Here is a 22,562-nt window from a genome sequence, read left to right as displayed (position 1 = left end):
AAAATAGGCTCAAGGAAATTCTTTCCAGAAGAAACTTTCACTTCTTTTTGGTCCAGTGATGCATGCTTCAGAGGTAAATTTTAACAAGTTTTGTACTTGAGGAAAGTGTAAATCCCCATGTTTTATTTTAGTCATGGGACTTGTCTCTACCAATTCATGCAAATACTATATTAGCTCTTTATTTGATACTTCAGAGGTTCAGCTAAAAGCTCTTTATTTGATACTATCTTACATGCAAATGCTTAATATGTAAGTAGTTGTTTGCTAACTATTGTACCCTAGTTATGATATAGAGTAAGAGTTTAGCTACCTGGACTTGACCTGGTGGGTGTCTACAGTCCATACTGTTCCATGATCACTGCAGCACATGCCACATATTACCTTGTGCCAATAATACATGGCAATGTCAGGTTTAACATCTGCATGAAGTTGGCACACATCAGTATATTCTGTTTTTGATTTTGTCATTTAGATCGTCTTTAGCAAAGAGATTCACAATTTAATGCCATCTCTTGTGGTTAATAGTCACGGTGTGCTTGCTTTTGCATAACATGGCAATACTGAATTTTACAAAATAAAATTCTTTTTGAACCTAAGAAGTTGCCTAGTCTCCCATTTTGGCACCCCATCGACCACCTAATTTGAGACACCCACACCCAACAGAAGCTCGGCAGTGACAGCAGCCCAAGCTCCTATGTTTGCAATTCATTTTTATTAACCTTGATATCTCAAGTTTTCAACAATCTCATTCCAATAACAATAATTTTCTGTAAATTCTTTTCCTATCTACACAAAATATGATGTGTTAAGTATAGCAAGTCCAATAACTCCCTTACAAAGTTTATTTTTATTCTAAGGTGCACAACATGACCAATAAAGTTCCCTTTTTTTATTCTAAGGTGCACATCATAACTCCCTTATTTTTATTCTACACAAAATATGATGTATTAAGCAGTAGATTACTATTATGAACACATTGTACAAAAAGACTGTATTTTGCTTCATGGTTCTAAATAATGCCTAGATCGATGCATACCAGTGGTATTCCTAGTCCGACAGCAAATTGGCACTCTGTCCAGCCCTTTTTTGGCAGTCTGGTCTAGTTTAGGTTCTTTTGTTTTTTTAGAGTTAAAAACCCTCTTTCTTTTGAACTATTGCCTGCCTCCCTCACGATCCCTCATTACGTTTATCATCGGCCTAGGTACTCTTCCTCCACCTCCTCTTCTCCTTCTCCTACCGCCCTCTGCGGTACCATGACATGTATTGGCATACCATATATCAGTTTGCCAATATGACTCTAACATGTCCTGGTCTGGACAGTGATTGGTATGGGTTCAGTACCTTGAGATCTTAAAGAATGCTTACCTTTAACTTAAACTGAGTGATGGACCCCTCAACACTTAACTTCAACTCTAATTTGGATGATGGGTCCCATATAACCATAGTACCTCTCTAATTACCATCCAAGTGCAGTGTTGACTAATGCACAAGAAGCTATAGTTAAGGACTTTCTTTGGAGTGTTTGCAAGATTCCTTATTGCAACATCTTTCTTCTTGATTGTCACATCCCTATTTGTTTTTAATTGCTAAGAGTCTCTCCTCTGCTTTGCTTTTCTTCTATGTTTGCTTCTTTGTCTATGAACATTGCAACAGTGACAGCTATGTTGGATGTAGTGGCTACAAATAGCATGTCTTCTTCACATTCACAATCATGGTTTTTTTTTTCCACTTTTCCCCCACTTCTTCCCTTCTCTTCTTCCTTCTCTCAGTCTACCACCTATGGCAGCAGCAATCTTTTTTACTTTCTTTTTATTTTTCTTTTTTGGAAATTCACAAATCAATTGGAATTGACAGTAATCGACCAACATATGTGAGTCATATTGATGGTAATATTGACTCACTTTTGGTGATTGGACCAAAAAAATAAACCAAAATTTTCATGCCTATATGGAAAACACGTCACTGGGTCAGGACTCTTCTCGTCTCATTTTTAGGCCTCCTGTACTGTCTTCAGGCCTTCCTCCACAGAGCTGGCACCAAATCGCATGGAGGTGATGTGAGTTGCTGCTTGTTCATGACTAATCTTAAACGGCTGCTGAGAAGAGTCTTAAACCCTTCAAGCCTTTTTCTGACCAAATTGGTCCATTTTGGACTCAGAAAAAGCCAGTTCAGTCATTAGAATTTTCTTCTATATCAAGCTGAGGACTTCCATAGGAAGCCTTAAACAACCTCCAACTGGTTCTTAATTTCTTGCCAGAACAAACCATCACTTTAGTCCATGTATTAGGCTACCCTTTTGCAAGTAAATTCTAGAAATCACTGGCTGTCCTGATAGTACTTAATCGTGATCTAAGTTTAATGCTACTATATAACTTGCTCATTGTGGTCTACTGCAGTCTAACAAGCCTAATAATGTGAATCATAATGGACCAACACAAAGAGCATCAGCTTTAGCAGCCCTCTCCTCTGCATTCAATCCATCTTCAAGCAGTTTGCTGCAGTCAAACAACAAGCCTAATAATGTGAATCATGGTGGACCCACTCAGCGAGCTACAGCTTTAGCAGCCCTCACTTCCGCATTCAATCCATCTTCAAGCAGTTTGCCACAATCAAACTACAAGGCTAATGATGTGAATCACGATGGACCCACTCAAAGAGCATCAGCTTTAGCAGCCCTATCCTCCGCATTCAATCCAACTTCAAGCACCAAAACTTTAGTTCCAAAGCCATCAGGTCCAAGACAAGGGTCACAGCGAGCAGCTGCAGTTGCTGCACTATCTTCCGTTTTGACTGCTGAACACAAAAGCGCTGATTCTGATACTTCTACTGCAAGAATCAGCAGAAGCCCTTCTCCAGGCCCAAGAGTGGCTGTCACTGGTACAATATCTTGAACTGATAATTTGATGTTTTCTACGATATGTAATTTTTTCTTGTTCCACTGGAAAATAGTGCTGTCTCGGCATAAATTACAAGGATTACCTAGGTTTAACAATAAGGTTCTATTGCCGTTAATGCCTAGACTATAGATATGACATAATTATATGAACATTCATTTGTCAGTAAATTTTGGAAAAATGAAGTATGCGTGGGTTTCTGAAGTGGTGAATGTTCAATCTGAAAAACTGCAATACGGACACAACCATCTTGATGGTCTGAACTGTTACTATTTCTCATAAAGAGTCTGTTTAAGGTGTAATCCTAACCATTTATGGCATTGTCATTTCCTTAAATGAATTAAGGTGTCCAGAGAAGATTATTATGTCTTTTATTACAACTTACAAGACCTAAGATATTTGTATCAACGTAAGATCCTAATCTTAATATTTGCATTTGTTTTAAATGCTGACGAGAGTTAGCTCTTGCAGTTCCTTTGAGAACTCAAAGTGTGGACTCGGGGTTGGAAAATCTTCTGGAGTCTTCTGCAGGAAAGGAAACCATCGAACTAGACGGTTATCAATCAGAGAACAATGTTCTTGATACAGAGGCAACAGAAGATTCAAATAAAGGTGAACCAGGTGGTGAATGTACCTATAGTTACGAGCAGCTGAGAGCCACGTCCAGCAATCCTGTCAGAGGAATCGATTATAAACGGAGAGAGGTTTCTGTCACAGAATTTATTTGCTTCTAAAATATTATATTTATTCCAAAATGGGAGGTTCTTGAAATTTTGATAATTCAATTATACGTATAGCTTCTTCTATTCCAACTTTATATGCTTTACTTTCCACTTTTGTAGGTTTACTTATCTGATGCCGAGTTCCAAACCGTTTTCGGTATGACTAAAGAATTATTTTATCAACAACCTCAGTGGAAGCAGGACGTTCAGAAAAGAAAGAAGGAACTCTTCTAAGCATTGGTCCGGAGGGCTGAAAACGAACATTCTTCTAAGCATGTGCACTTCAGAGTGGCAGGTTTATCCTATTTGCTCAGTTTCATATATTGCTTATTTGGATTGTTTTGCCTCCTGGTCTGTCTTGCTATTCCTCAGTGATTAGTGCTTGATTGCTAGGGTGAGTCTATGCTTGGATGGGATCAGTGTTTGGGAATTGGAAGTATGTGTTTTACTACGCTTGGTCATTACGGTATGGTCCATATGTATATTTTTAAGGTTTTGTACATGTGGACACAATCTAGCTGGTTATCGTCGTCTTGCATCAAACTTGCAGTCCAACTCATGCTTCTCCTGTTCCTACTTAATCTAATAATGATGTAAGTTTTGCCTCATAATTGTTCTTGCACAGAATGGCCATTGTCCACCAGAAAAAAGAATCCATAAATTTGTAAATGTTCATTCTTATCATTAGTGTGATGTGAAAGTTTTTCTCATTCCTCGCTCACGTATGTCAAATACATACTGTATTTTGTTATTTTATGTGCATGTCGTCCGGGGCATAATAGAGCTTCCAACATATTGTTGGCCGTGTCTACTGGGATCCAACTCTACTTAGGAGAAACTCGAGACATAGTTGGCCGATAAGAATCGTGCCTTGCGTGAACAGTTACAAGAAATTGAAGAGATTTTCCATGACATGAGGCTGATACAATAGGCACTTAACCACCGAAACTCTCCTAATAGATCGATAAGGGAAGAATAATCCTTGGCTAATCTTGTCTCAAGGTCTAATTACGAGGCTAATCAAGGAGTCGACCGTTACCTATTATAGTAAATCACTTTAACTATAATACATGTCTTGATTCACAAGAACAAAAAAGTTCAAATGTCATCCTGACAGATCCAGCACCTGATTCAAGCCACCTGTTCCATACGTAGGTTAGGTTAAATTAAGATTATGGTCATGAGTGAGACAGTTTTTCTTTTCTTCAAAAACGAAAAGTTATGATCAACTCTCTCAACACGGTTTGACCTAATCACTCAGATCCAAATCCAACCTGCAGAATCTAATGAACCCCATGACTATAAACTTCCATCTCTGTGTATAACTTAAACACCCTATCATTGATATTTGTTAGGTGATTTCGTTATCGATATCAGAGTCAACCAGACAGAAATAGTGACTAAAGTGTACTTCTATGGCTCCGAGGTAAAGGTGTCGATCTCCCAAGTTGCTATCTTTCATGAGTTTTTCGCTCTCAATCATCATGTGTGTGATATAATAAAAATCTATTTTTGGGAAACCATTTTCTATTCTTTTTTTTTTTGTTGTGCATGTGATGCTCTCTCAGATTTCCCAATATGTTCAAGTGGTGTTGGCCATATTTGGGTCGATTCTCGATATGTCTCTTGGCGACTATACAAACACTTCGGGATAGGCCTTGTCCAGATGTGTCTCGATCAGTGACTCCATCAACTCTAGATGTAGGAGGGACTAACCAAAATTTCGAGAGTCTATCGGCGATGCCTTAGGTTGGACCTTTTTGGATATGGCAACTATTGTCTGATAGCACTAGTGAGACTCTCTCGTATTACCTCTCAACTCCCCAATGTTGATACTTGTTCGAAATTTTATCACCATGTAATATGCCGAAACCACTGCCCTCAGCATATTAAGTTGTGGGTCGACCTAAGATGACATTGTATATAAGGGGATATCAACCACAATGAATTTAGTTATCACTATTTTGGAGCAAAGCTCATCTCCAAACGTGATGTGTAGGCTCATAGTTCCAAGAGAGGATATGGAGTTACCAATGAACCTTATCAACGAAGAAGTCATAAGCGTGAGATCATTAGTCAAGAGCTCAAGTTTTTCAAAAACGTCAAAATAAAGGATATCGATAAAGCTACCTACATCGATCATAACCCTCTTCACTTGGGGATTAATTATTCTTATAGAGACCATCAAGGCATCGCTATGGTTTAGGTCGAGGTACTCTATCTCTATTTCCTTGAAGGTTATTTTCAAGTTGTCTTCTCATCTTGAGCACTTTTCAATGATAGCTTGGGCGTAGGCTTTGTAACTCGATAAGATGTCTCCTCCCGAAGTGTCCCCAACAAATGAGTTCTTTGATTTGTTCTTTCAAATTGCGATAGTCCTCTATGCCATGGCCATAATCGTGATGGAAATAACAACACTTGGATTTATCTCTCGTCTCCAATAGTGTATTCGATAGTTACAAAATTTTTAATAATCATTTTTCCTTTATCTATAAGAAGACTTCAGTACTAGTCATGTTCAAGGTAGTCGACTCAAACCTCGAGTGGGGCAACTTTGGTCAATCATGTTTTCTTCACCGTGATGACCTTGGTGTCAAGGTTGATGGTAATTACTCTTGTCTTGGCCTCTTGTGCGTCTCCTCGTGCTTACATAAGACCATTATCTCCACAATTTTGTATTGGTTAGCCCTTTAAATCACATCGGGTACCGTCGTCGGTAGCCTCTCTACCAATAATCAAAAAAGGCGAGAGGGTTAGAGCCCCATCATAAAGGCCTAAACCACAAGTGATAGATAAGCTTCTTGTATGCCTCGAATTTTGTTAGTGAATCGAGCGATGAAGCCAGATAGTGTCTCTTCCTCCTCTTGCTTGAGTTGGAGTAGCATTATCACTAATGGCATCATGCGCATATTCTCAAGTAGAGCTCAAACTCTTTTGTGAGCTAAGCAAATGAGTCAACTGAGAGTAGCTTCAAGTGAGAGTACCATTCTCGTGTTATGCCTCTTAGCATTATTAGAAAGGTGCGATACATCGGAGCGTTTGAGGTGCCATACAACGACATCTAAGCATGAAGGGTGGTGGTGTGCTCCATCGGGTCGGTACTATTGTTAAAGGCCTTCGGTAATGGGAGGTGGAAGTTCATTGGGATTGGCTCCTCCTGGATGTTCTGAATGAATAAGGATCAAACCAAGGTGGGATCGACTAAACTCTCCCCTATAAATTATTGGAACTCTTATTACATCTTGTTTAAGTATTGGTCCATTTGCTATAGCTAGATCCTTAATGAGTCATCAATCAAATTCACTGATTGAGTCTCGAATTCAGGCAAAGCAAAGCGAAGGTGCGGCAGTGCGCTAATATTATATAATTGGAGAGCGGGGCACTCCTTCGACCAATAGTTCCATAGGCCTTGAGCAATCCTAAGATACCGACATCACGTCGGTTGGGAGAATCCCAACAACATTAGTGCCAATGATAGTTGAGGCATTAATTACGGCCGAGATGGTGGTATTGCTTATTAGGTTAGGAGAGGTAGGAGCAAGCCGATAGCTTACATCATGCCCATCAACGTCTGTGCCTGTTGGATGAGGTTCAAGAACACCTCGACGGGGATGAGTAGATGGCTCAAGTTGGCCCATAATGGTGAGAAGCTCGGGTCATTGAATAGATGCTAGTATTATGTTGATGTTTGTGCTGAAGTGGACGCATCCATATGTGGGAAGGATGGTAGCTGCCCCCCGAGTAAAAGTGCTATGAGTTGGAGGTAGAGCCTCTTCGTTGGAGCATTCATTCCTACGATATTAGACCCTCTTTCTAGTGTCAAAATGTTAGATGATTTCGCCGTCGATGTTTGAGTCAATCCGACATGGTCTAAACTAAAGGATGCAAGAATGTTTGAAGTAGTAACTAAGGTGTACTCCAAGGTGGCCTCGAGATGGCTCCGAGTTGGAAGTGTCGATCTCCTAAGGTGCTACCTGCACTAAGATTGATGTTGGGAGAGATTTTTTGACCTAATCCCTTTAACACACAAGTTACTAATCGAGGTCTTTAGTGGGTAAGAGTTTTTCTTGGGAAGAGCAACCCTCAAAATAATGTTGATGGTTAGTTTTTATACTTAATCGTAGAGGGGACAACTTGTAACCATCTCAATATTATCTTTTTGGTGTTTTGTCCATGTGGATTACAGGGGAGAGAGTTCCAAACGATATATTTTAGACTATTGTCCGAATGATTTGAATATTTCACTTTTACATGATAATTATGTGTCATCATTATCCGTTAATATATTCTCTATCAATATGCAAATCCAAAATTATTATATTTATTTGAGTATTAATCGGATTGTTTGTGTCAATTTCTTAAACCCAAAACCGATTTATATGTTAGTCCTAAAGTTGATGACGGAAACCCAAAGACGACGCAGAACCAACCCGAACCCGTTTACCTCTCTCATATCGTGCCTGGCGGGTCGGGTCAAGAATTGTCTCTTTACCTGCGTAATCCATGAATCCTTCGCCGCCGTTCCAACGTCCCAACTTAAACCCTAATCACAATTTATATCCTCGGAGTCGTTTGGTCCATCTCCGTCTCCCTGCGAGGCCACCTCGAATTTACGAGCTATGAAGCGGAAGGATGCGGCGGAACTCCCGCTTCCGCCCGGCGACGGCGATGACGAAGGTGAAGAAGAGGAGATATCCCAGCCCGTCCTCAATCTCGGCCGAGGCTCCGACGTGTGCAAGGCTCTCATGGACCGCTACGCCAAGTCCTCCGCCCCGCAGCACCGTCACCTTTGCGCGTCCGCCGCCGCCATGCGTTCCATTCTCCAGGAGGAAGGCCTTCCCCTCACACCTCCTGGCTACTTCGCGGCTGTCATCACCGCCATCCGCGACGCCGACACCGCCGACCATGACGCTATTTCTGCCTTCTCTGCCTTCCTTTCTATCCTTCTACCGGTCGTCCCTGCCCGGTCCCTGCCTCCGACAATGGTAAAAAACGCGGCCCTCGTTCTTGCCACTTTCTTGTGGGACCCGCCCAGTAATCTGCCTACTGGGGCAGTACGGTCCATGGTTAAGTCGCTTGGTGGCTTGGTGCTCCGTCTTGAATTGGAGGACTGGGACGAGGTCAAATTGCCTGTGGAAGTCCTTCTGGCGTTCACCGTGGACAAACGCCCAAAGGTAACAACTTCTGTTGCAATTTTGATCGATTAAGTTGCTTGTGTAATTGTTCAGGGATATGCTTTCAAGTGGTTTTGAATACTCCAAGTTGTTATTACACCTTTATTAATTTCATGAATGTTCTTGTATTGGTTTCACATAGTAAACAACGAATTCAATAGTAAATCAGAAAAATGTCAGACTTGTGGCGTGACATTAAAAAAGGAGGTTGCATAAAACACTTGGAATGATGTAAGTCACATCTGACACGTTACTGTATTTGTGAGTTTCAGCAAGGGATGAAAATTGATTAGATATATTTTGGCAAAAGGTATTGGTACCGGAACTAATACAAGTTTGTCTAGATACTGTGACTTGTATTTATTCATACTTTTACCAATTGGATAATAATCATATATTAGATATATTATCTATGTTTAGGTTTCTTCTTAGTCAGAAAGTTTTTATGTAGGATATTTAAGTATATTTGATGTTTGTTAAATTTATATGGGTTAGGATATAAATTTTATGCTAGTTACATGTATAGTTATTGATTAGTGATTTAGGAACTATCTTGTTCAGTTTGTCTTTTGAATGATTTTAGTATTCTTTTTTTTTTAAATGTAAGTAATTTCAATTGGACATCTTATGTAAGTTTGCTCCACTTACCAAGATTGTCCACTGATATAAAAATGAAGCTAAGTTAAAGTAGAAGAAAATTGGGACAATATGTCTGAATGAAGATTCTTTGCAAGAAAGAAAACTAATCCAATCTTCCTGACACGGCAACATGCCATTTTTTTATAAAATAATTCTTGCACTTGTGAGACATGCAGACTGCAGAGGTGTGGAATCTTGATTCTCGGGAGTTAATTCTTAAGCCATAATGATTATGATCTTTATCATTTTCTTATCACATCTATTATCTTCTCTTTTTTATTCCCCAATCATCAGATCCTGATTTTTTTTATCCATCGATGCTTTCATCTTATCTCAATATTAATATCAGATTTCTTGTCCTACATTACTTAATGAAACTCATCAATGTGAACTTCCTTATCTATGTTTCTTAAGACTTAAGATACAGGTTTACTAATTGCAGATGCTAAGGTAAATGTATACTTATCAATCACATATTGATCAATGAAAGTGAAGAATAAAGAATCTAAAAATACAAATTAAAAGAGCAAGTTTCCAACTTCAATTTGTTCATGTTGTAATTTTTGTGTCAAACTCAAATTTATAACTTCTTTTTGGAGATATGCAACTGAGTTGGTTCAAATATTAAATTGATATATAATCTTATACTTTTTGTTAAGAAAAATCCTGCTTCAAATTTAAACTGATTCGAGCATGATCACCAAACCTCTCATAATTTTTGTTAATAAAAATTCTGTTTCAAATTTAAACTGATTTATTGAAGATTGAAGATAAAGCATGCTTACTTAATTCTGCTTTCCTGCTGAATCCTGTGCATATATGTTTATCATCTTGATTTTTACCAAAAATTATTTGCAAGTGATTACTGTTTTCTTTGATAAGAACTGTTGCCTTTTGTGTTCTCTATGCTTCAGGTGAGGAGATGTGCCCAACTATATGTCAAGAAGGTTTTTGAAACTTTAAAGAGCTCCAGCATCATCAAGAAGGCGAGCAAAGTTGTGTTTTCTTTGTACAAAAAGTACATATCTTTGTTGGAAGAATTCTGCACTCCTGAACTGTTAAATGCACCTGCTTCGAATGAATTGCCCAAGACTGAACATTTGGAAATCATCCATATGCTTATCGTTTTGAAACTTATTGCACCAAACCTCTCTGAGAAAGTAAGAATGAAGATCATTTCTGATGTTTATAGGTTCTTGAGGAGTGCTACCTCCTTGCTTACAGGACACATTGTTAGAGTTGTTGATGCATTAATGGAACAAACAGAAGCTAAGATTCTTATTGCTGAGTCAGACGACATCATATCTGCTCTTACATCATATATATCTTCGAGTGAGAAGAATACTCTTGACACCACCGTTTCTGGATTAAAGGCTTTGAGTAATTTGTTGAACAAGCTTCGTGATGTTCAACCCACCATATGGATAGGCAGCTTTCCTGTGATCTTCGTCTCAGTTAAAGGTTTGTTTATCTGCTTCTTATAGTTTTCATTTAATAGTTGACTATTTGTTTGTACTTTAATTGCACTTGATTTGTTTATAAGCTTTAAAATTGGGTTTTGATTGCTATGAATATTTAAGATCAAGGATCAAAGGACCATCCATATAGGTTCGTACTTGTTAGTATTATCTTATCTGTTAGCCCACCGGTATGTGAAGCAGTGAAGCAATCAGTTTAATCTGATATGGGCTGTACCGCATGACAAGCTCACTCTATCAGGCTTCAGGTGGTAAATTGCTCAATATCGATTGGTATCAGGTGGTAAGCCTGCCACCCGGTGCCCATATTCTTTTTTTTTTAAAATAATAACAATGTTAGACAACGGTTTCATCTCCTCTTGTCTCTTTCCTTTCTCTTTCTTTCTCCTCCGCCTTGTCTTCCTGTGTGGCTGCTGCTTCCTCCCTGGCCATTTCTTTGCTGGCTTCTTATCCTCCCCATTGCATTGCCACTGCATTACTCTCCTTCCCGTTGTGTCACTCTCCTCCTTTGATATGCATTGCCATCCCCTGTTTCTTCATTTGTTCCTCCACCTTCCCTCCTCCCCTGCCTCCTTCGCTTACCCTCTTCCCTGCCTCTTCATCTTCTTCCTGTCCTCCACCTCTTTCGATTCCTCATCGCCCTCCTCATTCTGGGGAATCCTCCTTTGGCTGGACCGTCCTGATCTGCACTGTCCAGTACTGAACTGGTCTGCCAAGGACTGGTATTGGTTCCAGACCAAAATTAGAACCTTTCTTGATATATTAGGGATGAATAATCTTAAGACTGAGTTGTGACTGTCTACATGATTCACTAAGTTGTCATGCATGCATTATCATTAATAGATGATAACTCTTTTGAAGGAAAAATGTAATTGACATTACACTGTTATATAAAACTACCAAAAACAAACAAAAATCTGATAGAAAGTGACCTCTGTTCTGGCATCTCTTGGCTCAATCAACAACTGTTTCGAACATATTTACACTTGATATTGCGCAATCTTGAAATAATATCTTTCCAATAGGTGATAGTATGCCTCTTGTATGTGATGCAGCAACTCTTTGGTATATTGGAATTAGCATATTTAATTGGTCATTGGTTTCCATATGCAGCTTGTTGTATGATAGCTTTTGATTATGGTCTTCCTTATCACCCTTTAACGCTCCATCTTTTATCCTCGGTTAAAACATAAATAGTTTTATGTTTATGATGCATGCTTATATTTTTCAAAGCAAATAAAAGTATCTTTATTTTACCACAACATCATCCTGATCCATCAGCTGGATAGAATAAATATTTGAAAGTGGATAATGTTTCCTTTACTTGTTCTTTCTGCTAAGGTTTTGAATATCGTACCATACCAGTGTACCGAGCTTTGCTCGGTATGGTACGATACCACGTACTAAGCGGTAAGCTAAAGCGTACCGATCGGTATGCCTAAAATAGGCATAAAACCCTCTGAAAATATCTGAAAAATAGAAAATAAAATTAGGATAAGGTTTTTAAGTTAGAAATAAATATACATTTAGTATAGTTTAGGAAAACTAATGTAAATTAAGTAGTGTCACATATTTTTTTTGGACTTTGAGGAGTAGCCTTGTGCAAGGTTCACAATTTCGGTTCGTTCTGGATCGTCCTTATGTTAATATTGAAATATCTATAGAAAAATTATTTGAATTGTTAGATTATTTTGTATACGACTTAAATTTTAAGATTCAAATGAATTAAGTAATTATATGTGTAGATATACTTGATTATACTATCGAACGACGAGCCTCCACTGGTGGTGGATTGGGGTTCACTATCCTATGTATATGTATATTAATATGATATGTTTGTTGGACCCAATCCTGAAATTGATCCCACGACATAGTGTATTGATACCAAGGTTTGCCGTACCGGACTGTACCGCCTGGTACGGGCGGTACGTACCGGTCCGACAGGCTAGCGGTACGTCGACCGCCCTGTACCGGTCCGCCCGTACCGAGCACTGTAGCAGTGCACTGTAGCACTGTAGCACTGCTACAGTGCTCGGTACACCTGGGTGTACCGAGCGGTATACCGTACCGTACCGGTACCGAGCCCGGGTCGAAACGCCGGTACGGTACGGTACGGCGAACCTTGATTGATACACCGCATGCCATTGGTGTATCGATGTGGTGATAATCGTAGGTTAATCCATGGTCTGCAGTACCGGACTGTACCGCCCGGTATGGGCGGTACGTACCGGTCCGATAGGCTTCCGGTACGCAGACCACCTGTTACCGGTTCAGCACTGTAGCACTGCTACAGTGCTCGGCACGCCTGAATATACCACTCGGTACACCTGGGTGTACCGCTCGGTATATCGTACCGTATCGGTACCGAGCCCAGGTCGAAACTCCGGTATGGTACGATATTGCGGACCTTAGGTTAATCATTGAAACAGGGGAGAGGAAAGGATTTAAAAACCCTTAAGGAGGTCTCCAACGGTCAAATTGACCATTGGAACATTGTTACAGATGGTAACGATTGATTTTCAATCGTTATCGCCCGGTATAGCCTCGTATCGCTCGATATGGAGCCAAATCGTTGGTACCGCCCGGTAGTGAGTGGTCCATGTACCGGTCTGCTGGCAGATCGGTATGTACCGTCTGTATTGGGCAGTATGGTACGGTTTTGCAATCCTTGCTTTTTGCCGTCTTCCAAAATTCTTCTCTCTTGTATTATCTTATTATGGGGTGTTTAATCATGGTAATTCTTCTCTCTTGTATTATCTTATTATGGGGTGTTTAATCATGGTGATATAACTGACCGCTATTAAAGACAAGGAGTGTATTGGATTGGAAGTTTATTTCAGTTATGCAAAGGTATTGGAATGATGACATCAAATTTTATATATTTTGACATTCAAATTTCAAATAATGCAAACAGTTTGTATCATCTGAAGTAGCTTTCACTACATCGAAGGAGCATGCAACGGTCATCCATCATAGAATCATATTCTATAATTCAAACTCGGGACAATCATTTACTCTTCCTACTTGATACCCTGTGGTCAAATTCATTGAATATCATTTTGTTGCTTGTTTTACTGACTTATTTGTAGTCTCATGTGTTGTTGTTTATGCCCATTCTAGTTTTCTTCTTTTGGAACTAAAAGAAAGTTTACAACTGTGGTTGAACTTTAATATTTTACCTATTTAATCTGCTCTTTATGATTATAAATTTGACTAGATATGAAACTTATATTGCAATAAGGTTTTGTCTATTTTCTTTGGGTCATTTAACTCATCTTTAAGTAATTTTGACTTATTATTGGGAAGCTTGGCAGGATATCTGGTTGCTGATGGTAATCCCTCCGAAGCTGTTGCAGAAGTCTTGAAAGACTTGATTAATGTTCATATTGACCTGAAGCTTTCTATGACTGGTGCAAGCAAGTTATGCAATAATGATGAAGATGATAACCCTGAGACAAGTGCAATTGTAAATCTCTGTTCTGTATTCAGCAATATGCTCAACACTTGCAAATCCCCTACTGAACGTATGTTGGATGTCATTTCAGCTTTATTCCTCAGGCTTGGTATGTTCTTTCATCAGTTTTTGCCAAAATGTGCTTCATTTAAATTTACGACTGCTGATATTCATTGAAAGTTAAACATTATAGTGCTCTGCATTTCATGTTCATTTCTTGGTATTTATTAACCCTTTATTTCTTTGTGGTGATTGCAAAAAGAAATTCTCGCATATTCAGACTGTATATATACACAAAAAATGCCTATGTAAATGGTTCAAGTAAATATGATTACACATGGGCATTTATGTATCAACATAGGAGTGTATACTGAAGAAAAATAATTAAATGTGCAAAGTAGCTTATTTCTTGAGGATTTATGATGGCTCATGGTGCAAGAAAAAAATGTTGAACTTTACTCAGTATTAGATGGTTATTAAAATGCTGAAGTTCTCTTTTATGCAAATGATCTCAGATTTCTTCATTGAGATGTCTTAGTCATGGGAAGAAGGGTAATGATTCCAAGGTTTTTAATTTTGTATCGTATCGACATACTGAGCGGTACGCCTAAAATAGACAAAACTCTCTGAAAATACTTGAAAATAGAAAAAAAAGTTAGGATAGAGTTTTTAAGTTGGAAATAAATATACATTTAGTATAGTTTAATTAAAATTAATGTAAATTAGGTAAGAATAGTGCCACATATCTTTTTCGGGCTTTGAAGAGCAGTCTTATGCAAGGTTTACAGTTTCGATTCATTACGGATCGTCCTTCCATTAATATTGAATTATCTACAGAAAAATTATTTGAATTGTTAGATTATTTTGTATACAACTTAAACTTTAAGATTCAAATAAATTAAGTAATAAATGTGTAGATATACCTGATTCTATCATCAAAACGAATGATGGGCCTCCAAGGGTGGTAGATCGGGGTCCTCGATCTTATGTATTTGTAAATGAATATGATATATTTGTCAGACCTAATCTTGAAATTAATCCCACGATATAGTGCATTGATATACCGTATGCTATTGGTGCATCAATGTAGTGATGGTCATAGGTTGATCATCGTGAATCATATGTCTGAGGTGGTACAACTCGGTAATGGTCGAAATCGGTCAGTATCGCCTGGTACAGGTCGATAACAGTTGAAGTTTCGATTGTTACTTCTCGGTACACCCCTGTATCAACTGATACGGGGCCAAAAATCTAGTACTATCGGTAACGGGCGGTTCACGTGTCGATAAGCTAGCGGACCGGTATGTACTGCCCGTATCGAGCAGTATAATACGAAATTAAAAACCTTACATGATTCTATTGGTGACTTAAGCTATTATGACCCAGTGATTTCAATAGGAGCTCAGGCGAGACGAGGCGAGGCCCGAGTGCCCCGCTTCATTTCCAAGCTGTGCGCTTCAAAGAGGCGCCGCTTGGTTGCTTGCCTGAGCCCAGACGCCGGGCGCTTCGGGCGAGTGCTCGAGTTAAACCAGGCAATCGAACCAGCGTTTTAGGTCTGGTTAGGTCTCTGATGCTTTAGTTGGTTCAATCGAACCAACTAAAGCACCGATATCAGCCTTCCTCTTGCGACTTCCCAACCCTAACCCTGCTCGTCGCTCTCGCTCTCACTGCCGTAGCTACCGCTGCCACTGTCGCCGCTCCCCACTCCTGCTCCCGTTGCCACTGTCGCCCGCTCCCGCTGTCGCTGCTTACCGCTCTTGCTACCACCGCTCGTCGCTCCCGCTGCCGCTGCTTACCGCTCTTGTTACCGCCGCTCGTCGCTCCTGCTACCGTTGTCGCCGCTCGCTGCTCCCGCTCCCGCTGCACGCTTCTACCATTGCCGCTGCCACTATCGCTGCTCGCTACTCCTGCTGCCACTGTCGTTGCTCGCCACTCCCGCTTCTTGCTGCTACCGCTGTCGTTGCCACTGTCGTCGCTCGTCGCTCCCACTCCCGCTCCTGTTGCTGTTGCTCGCTGCCGCTGCCATAGTCATCGCTCATCGCTCCCGCTACTCGTCGCTACCGTTGCCACTGTCGTTGCTTGCCGCTCTCGCTGCTGCTGCTTGCTGGTCTCAGTCAGTAGCCTCGATCTTCCTCTTACACTCTTCTCACTTCGTATACTGTTAACAGTATATTAACAATATACTACTAACTATATACTAGTAACAGTATTTTTATTTATTAGATTAATAACATATTATTTTAATTTTAATACTATTAATTTTTTATTTATTTGAAATTATTGTTATTGTTTTGAATTTTGAGTTTTTTGTTAATGTGATATTGTAATTTTACAAGATTTTCTTAATTTAATATCATATTTTTATTTAAATAATCATATTTATTAATTATATTATATATTTTTATATTTTAGCGTCTCGCTTCGCTCGGACGAGCATCGAACGCCTTGGGCATTTTTGGACCTTGTCGCCTAGCGTTTTTTAAATCACTACTATGACCATCACATGCTTTCCATATTATTTTATCGGCTTGTTTTTCTTTCTACCTTGACCTATTTCTTCTTGGCTTCTTGGTTCTGCTTTTAATTTCATTACTATTATATTCTGTTTATAACCTACAACTACCTAGACATATATTAAGCTTTGTTAATCTACTGTTGTTCTTGGTTTCTTAATTTTCCATCTCTCATAGCCTATTGTATCATTATCTTATAGTCATTATTAATATCAAAATGGTATTTATATAACCTTGTCCTATAAAGTATATACATTTCATATGTTTTAAATATAATTTGGATTAAGTCAATTTGAATACTTGGATTTAAGACAATCTGACACTAGCTTTTGTATCAAGTTGGACTGCTATCGTATATACTGACCCATATCACCTATTATTACTAGAGCAACAACAAAGTCGTAAAGTCCCAACTATTTGGGATCGGCTATATATATTCTTATTGTCGTTGAGATACGTAAAAAAGTCATATCCTTATTTAAGAGTATTTAAATTCCAGGCCTTTTTATATCTCCCTTTTACCTCTTCTCATATCATTAATAGGAATAATTTTCTCTTTATCTGCATGTCTCCTTATCTCATGTCCCTGTCATCTTAAACTATTCTCCATTTTATCCTCTATTGTGGCTAATTTAATTGTTTATGAATGAAAATAGTTTTTTTTCTTATCTTTCCTAATAACTTCACACACTCACCTCAATATTCTCATTTTAAAAATATTTTTTTTTATACATTGGTTCTTAATTATCCAACATCATATCAATATAGTGTTGCTTTTAGCACTATTATAAAACTTTTCTTTTAATCTCAGAGATATTCAATGATCTTTTAAGCTCAAAGATACTCAATGATCACACAAAATGACCCTCACCATTTTAATAGTTCCGTTTTTACATACCTTAATCAATATTTAATCTTGTTGAATAATTGAACTAAGATACCTAAAATTTTTATTAAATGGATCTTCTTTGCATATCCATTAAGAACTAAACTATATCCTTAGGCTAAAATTGAATATCATATATTTAGTTTTAATTTTACTTAAACATTTAGTTTCTAAGAATTGCCGGCATACCTCAAGTATAGAATGAACTCCATTTAAACTTTCATTGACTAATATAATATCATCAACATATAACATATACTAGGGAGGTGTATTCATAAATGACTAATAAGTTCGTCCACTACTAATTTGAAAAATATAAAAACTTAATGTAGATCGTTGATGTCGTCTTATACTTTGTAAGTGTGTATAGTTCTAACACTAGTGACTACGCCAACATACATATCCTTTATGACACTACTAGAATTAGTAAACACATCTCTCTTTTCTAACGCCCACATAACAAATCTCTGGCAACTCTGTCATGGGACAACTCTAATTAATAAAACCCATATGCAAATATTTTTTGATGTCTATATTTCTTCATTAATTGTCTGAATAAGTACACAACTATTGTGGATCTTCTTGACAAAAAAACCAAATTATTTCTTGAATATATTCATTTCATATCTTATTCTACTTTCCATTACTTTCTGAAAGTTTGTGTGATTCACAATGTTAGTTCCTCTATGATTAGAATACTTTTGGATATCACCCTTATTTTTACAAATTGGTATTAAGAAGCTCTTCCTCCATTCATCAAATATCTTTCCAAATCTCAAATTTGTTTGGAATAAACTACTCAACCAATCTGCTCCGCACTCTTACCTATTTTCATTTTTCTTCTAAGCTTCATTCATCTCCCATGCTCTATTTTTACGAACAAATCTATGATTATTATATTTATTTAAGGAATATTTTTAAATAAATTATAAAAATAAAAATTTTCAGCTTTCCTTAAATTTATTATTATTAATAATTATCTTTTGATCTTCATCTTAGTGCATTAAATATTACCTAAATATTTACACTTTCTTTTTCTATCTCTAGCAATTCAACGTATATCTTTTTTGCCATCGTTACTACTTAACTTGTTACAAAATTTATTAAATGCCTTATATTATACCATACCTTCTAGCCTCTTCTTTAGATTCTATATATCTTTTAAAATGCTCTTTATTTTTTAATTTTGTTAATCTTTCAAGCATGATCTTTTACTAATAATTGCCTTTTGAACTTCCTCACAAGTCACAACACCAAAAACTCTCTCTTAAAGCTACATCTCTACTTTTAAATTCCCCAAGAATAAAGAGCAGACAGAGAGAATAAATGTAAATTTAGGATAATTTTTGAGGCACTTCATTAGTGCTAACTCACGAGAATGGTTGAAGTTTTTAGATGTCGACAAATTCTCATACTTCTTGTATCAGATTTCTATGACTATTTGAGTCTTGGCCTGATAAATTATAAGTGGCATGTTATTTATTTTTTTCCTAATGTAAAACTAAATTTAACTTATTTAAATCATGTGACAAATAATTGTTGTATGTAAACTATAAAGAAATCTGCAGGAAGAAATTGCTAAGTCATCTTATATTTCATGATGAGTTTCTTCTTTGGTTCACCAGTACTTTTTACAGCTAGGTTTCCTAGACAAAATAGGAGATATATGCTAAAGATTCAAAATGAAAAACATATACATGTAACTTTTCACATTTGAAGATCTAATGCTGTCATCTGTTTTTTTTTCCTTGTAAACTCTTCTTTTTTAGTTTTTTTCTGATCTGGGCCACTCAAATGTTATATGTAAACTTGTTTGTTAACACCAATGCATTCTTCACATTGAACTTGAATTGCTTATACATGATATTGGATGTTCTTGCCTCCTAATTCTAATAAATTGATGCACTATCAATGATTTCCTCCTTGTTACAAGATTGCAATAGATTAATGGATTGTTATGTCGACCAACATGCCTCCTTACCATTTTCTTTGATTGTAGGCAAGACCTCGTACCTATTTATGAAGGACATATTACTTAAACTGGCACAATGTGTGATAACAGTGGAAGGAGACTTGTCTGTCATGAAAAATGTAAGTTAAAAACAAGTATCTTCACCTTCAGCAAGCTTCATTTATTTATTACTTGGCCATTTTCATTGTTGAAGCATGCTTCAATTTTAGATTTTAGGTACATATGATTTCTGTAAAGTTCCAAGTATGCATGTATAACTATTTCATTTGAATATACTTCTTAAAAGGCCATATTGAATAATCTTCAATAGAGTTGCAACACCTTGAAAAGTGTGCATATAGTTACTTATTTGAAAAAAGCAAGGTTAATAACCAAAATAATTCTTCAAGGGTTACGTATATTTTTTAAGATAAACATTGAGCTTCTTGAGGGTATTCATATGATTTATAATTTTTATAATTTTGAATCATAACATTTTTTAATTGGAAAACTTTGATCATGAATGGTATTTAGCACTTATAACATAAGATATGATTATGATGTATTTAGTCTTAATAAAGCTTGTGGGATTAAGTTGTAAAAAAAAGGATAAAAAATAGAATATATAATTTATTAGGGGATTGATCGGAGTTCAATACGATGAGGATTAATATATATTTTTGTAATCCTTTTATACCAAGAAGGGGGTGTATTCTAATTGTTACTTCAGCAATAAAGTTATCCTTTTAGTTTAACTTGTAAGCTACTAATCTTTCTCGAACTAGAGATATACCAGACGGGGGGTTCTTCCATTGTTATATGTGAAGGCGATGGAGATTCCTATTGGAAATATTCTCTTCGAGGTGGGAGTTCCAAATGGTTGTGAGGATATGATTGCCTAGGCTTAAGGAGGTACATCATTGGATTCAATCGCTGTGAAATCCTTGTTTGTCAACTGGAAGACTTTGTAATCTATACTTACTATAGAACATTGCATAATGGTCTTGTGAACAATTGGTTCAATCAGTGATTGCAAAAGGCGCTCGGGCGCTCGCCTAGGCGCTCGGGCGAGGCGAGGCGAGGCCCGAGCGCCTCGCTGATGTCCCAGGACGTGCGCTTCAAACAGGCGCCGCCTGGGCGCTCGCCCGAGCCCAGGCGCTGGGCGCTTCGGGCGAGCGCCTGGGTAAACCAAGGCGACCGAACCAGAATTTTAGGTCTGGTTCGGTCCTGGTTCGGTTGTTAGTTGGTTCAATCGAACCAACTAAACCGATATAACCCCAACCTTAACTCTAACCCTAATCCAACACTAACCTGCTGTCGCTGCCGCTCTCGATCCCGATCCCAATCGCGATCTCGTCGCTCGCTGCCGCTGCTCCCGCTGCCGCTGCTCGCGCTGCCGTTGCTCGCCACTGTCGCTGCTCACGCCTCCCGCGAGCCCTCCCGCGAGCCTTCCTGCTGTTCGCGCCTCCCTCGAGCCCTCCCGCTGCTCATGCCTCCCGCGAGCCCTCCCGCTGCTCGCGCCTCCTGCGAGCCCTCCCGCGAGCCTTCCCGCTGCTCGCGCCTCCCTCGAGGCCTCCCGCTGCTCGCGCCTCCCTCGAGGCCTCCCGCTGCTCGCGCCTTCCGCTCCCTTTCCCTTTCCCGCTCCCGCTGCCGCCGCTCGCCGCTGCTGCTGCCGTTGCCGTTGCTCGCTGCTGCTGCTGCTGCCGCCGCTGTTGCTGCCGCCGCTGCTGCCGCCGCTGTCATCGCCGCTCGCCGCTGCTTCCTCGTTTCTCCATCAGGCTCAGTATACTCTTAATATTAAGTTTATTTGAATTTTGAAATGATTAATTTTCTGTTAATAGATTCATAATATATTATTTTGATTTTAATGTTGTTAATAGCATATTTTTATTTAAAATTTTAAATAATTATATTATTTATTTTTATAATTTAGCGCCTCGCTTCGCTCGGGCGAGCGCCTGGGCGAGCGTCGAGTGTTTGTGGACCTTGGCGCCTTTTGGCGCCTAGCGCTTTTTAAATCACTGGGTTCAATCAACATCAACATAAACACCAAGAGATGCAAGGATATTGAAGAATCACAAATATGGACCACCTCAATGCGCAAGGACATAAATGCTCAAGGATATAGTGTTGTGCTATCAAATCTTGTGACGGTCTTGCCCATTGGCGTAGTCACTTATATTGGCCTTTTGCTCCTGTATTTGCTTTTGCTTTTTCTCTTAAATCCTTGGTCAAAGACCATTAAAGTCTCTTTTAGAACCAGCAAATCGCTTGGGGCCCTTTTGGAGTAAATGTGGCCTTGGGCCTTTTACTTGAAACATTTCAGGAGTTAGGTGGCTTGGAAGGAGTCAGAAGTGGTATCCGACTCCTACCATGATCCCATATAAGAAGGCTGACTGCTTTCAGGATTTGTAGGAGTTGCATCCAATGGATTACTTGAATAAAGCCTCTTTGATCTGCTAATTAGACAGCCCATTTATTCTGCTGGTGAATTGAAGCAGCTGGAGTGTGTTTGAACCGACTCTATAGCACCCAACAACTGTCAATTTTGCATAGTGTTTCCCATGGCGACCTTGTGAATAGTGTTTTAATGGAGATAGAGACTTTTTATTATAGGACAGGCTTGTCCTCTCTTAACCTTTTAGGGACAACTCCCACTATGTTGGTGCTTTATGTTCTTTTATGTTTTATCCTGCATTATTGTTCTTGTATGCAATTTGAGACGCTGCTATTTGAAGTTTGTTATAAATCTAGTTGGATAACTCAACTAGTAAATGTAAAACTTCCTATTGTTTTCAGTGAAGCTTCACAAGTTGTGTAAACTACCTGATATATTAAAAAAAATAGAATC

General features: G+C 38.5%; 2 protein-coding genes across 3 annotated transcripts in view; both read left to right on the top strand.

Moving 5' to 3' along the window:
• The window catches only part of LOC103970523 (villin-2), a 34,878-nt gene extending 30,651 nt beyond the window's left edge, over window positions 1-4,227 (top strand). The window contains exons 20-23 of the mRNA XM_009384325.3: window positions 8-73; window positions 2,397-2,877; window positions 3,366-3,598; window positions 3,737-4,227. Coding sequence (XP_009382600.2) covers window positions 8-73; window positions 2,397-2,877; window positions 3,366-3,598; window positions 3,737-3,850 — 894 coding nt within the window. The 3' untranslated portion in view covers window positions 3,851-4,227. The remainder of the gene's footprint in view (window positions 1-7; window positions 74-2,396; window positions 2,878-3,365; window positions 3,599-3,736) is intronic.
• A 3,895-nt stretch (window positions 4,228-8,122) lies between these two features.
• The window catches only part of LOC135596982 (uncharacterized), a 40,315-nt gene continuing 25,875 nt past the window's right edge, over window positions 8,123-22,562 (top strand). Inside the window, exons 1-4 of one of the 2 annotated variants that reach the window (XR_010481077.1) lie at window positions 8,123-8,790; window positions 10,344-10,890; window positions 14,222-14,470; window positions 19,760-19,851. Coding sequence is in view for 1 of the 2 variants with exons in the window: in XM_065089331.1 (XP_064945403.1) it covers window positions 8,236-8,790; window positions 10,344-10,890; window positions 14,222-14,470; window positions 19,760-19,851 (1,443 nt within the window). In the remaining variant the exon portion in view is untranslated. The remainder of the gene's footprint in view (window positions 8,791-10,343; window positions 10,891-14,221; window positions 14,471-19,759; window positions 19,852-22,562) is intronic. The other variant, XM_065089331.1, reaches the window with a different exon arrangement.

The sequence above is a fragment of the Musa acuminata genome, chromosome BXJ1-11 (assembly GCF_036884655.1).
Source record: "Musa acuminata AAA Group cultivar baxijiao chromosome BXJ1-11, Cavendish_Baxijiao_AAA, whole genome shotgun sequence".
NCBI classification, from domain to species: Eukaryota; Viridiplantae; Streptophyta; class Magnoliopsida; order Zingiberales; family Musaceae; genus Musa; species Musa acuminata.
Note: the sequence above shows the minus strand (reverse complement) of the source record. Positions and strands in the feature narration are given on the sequence as shown.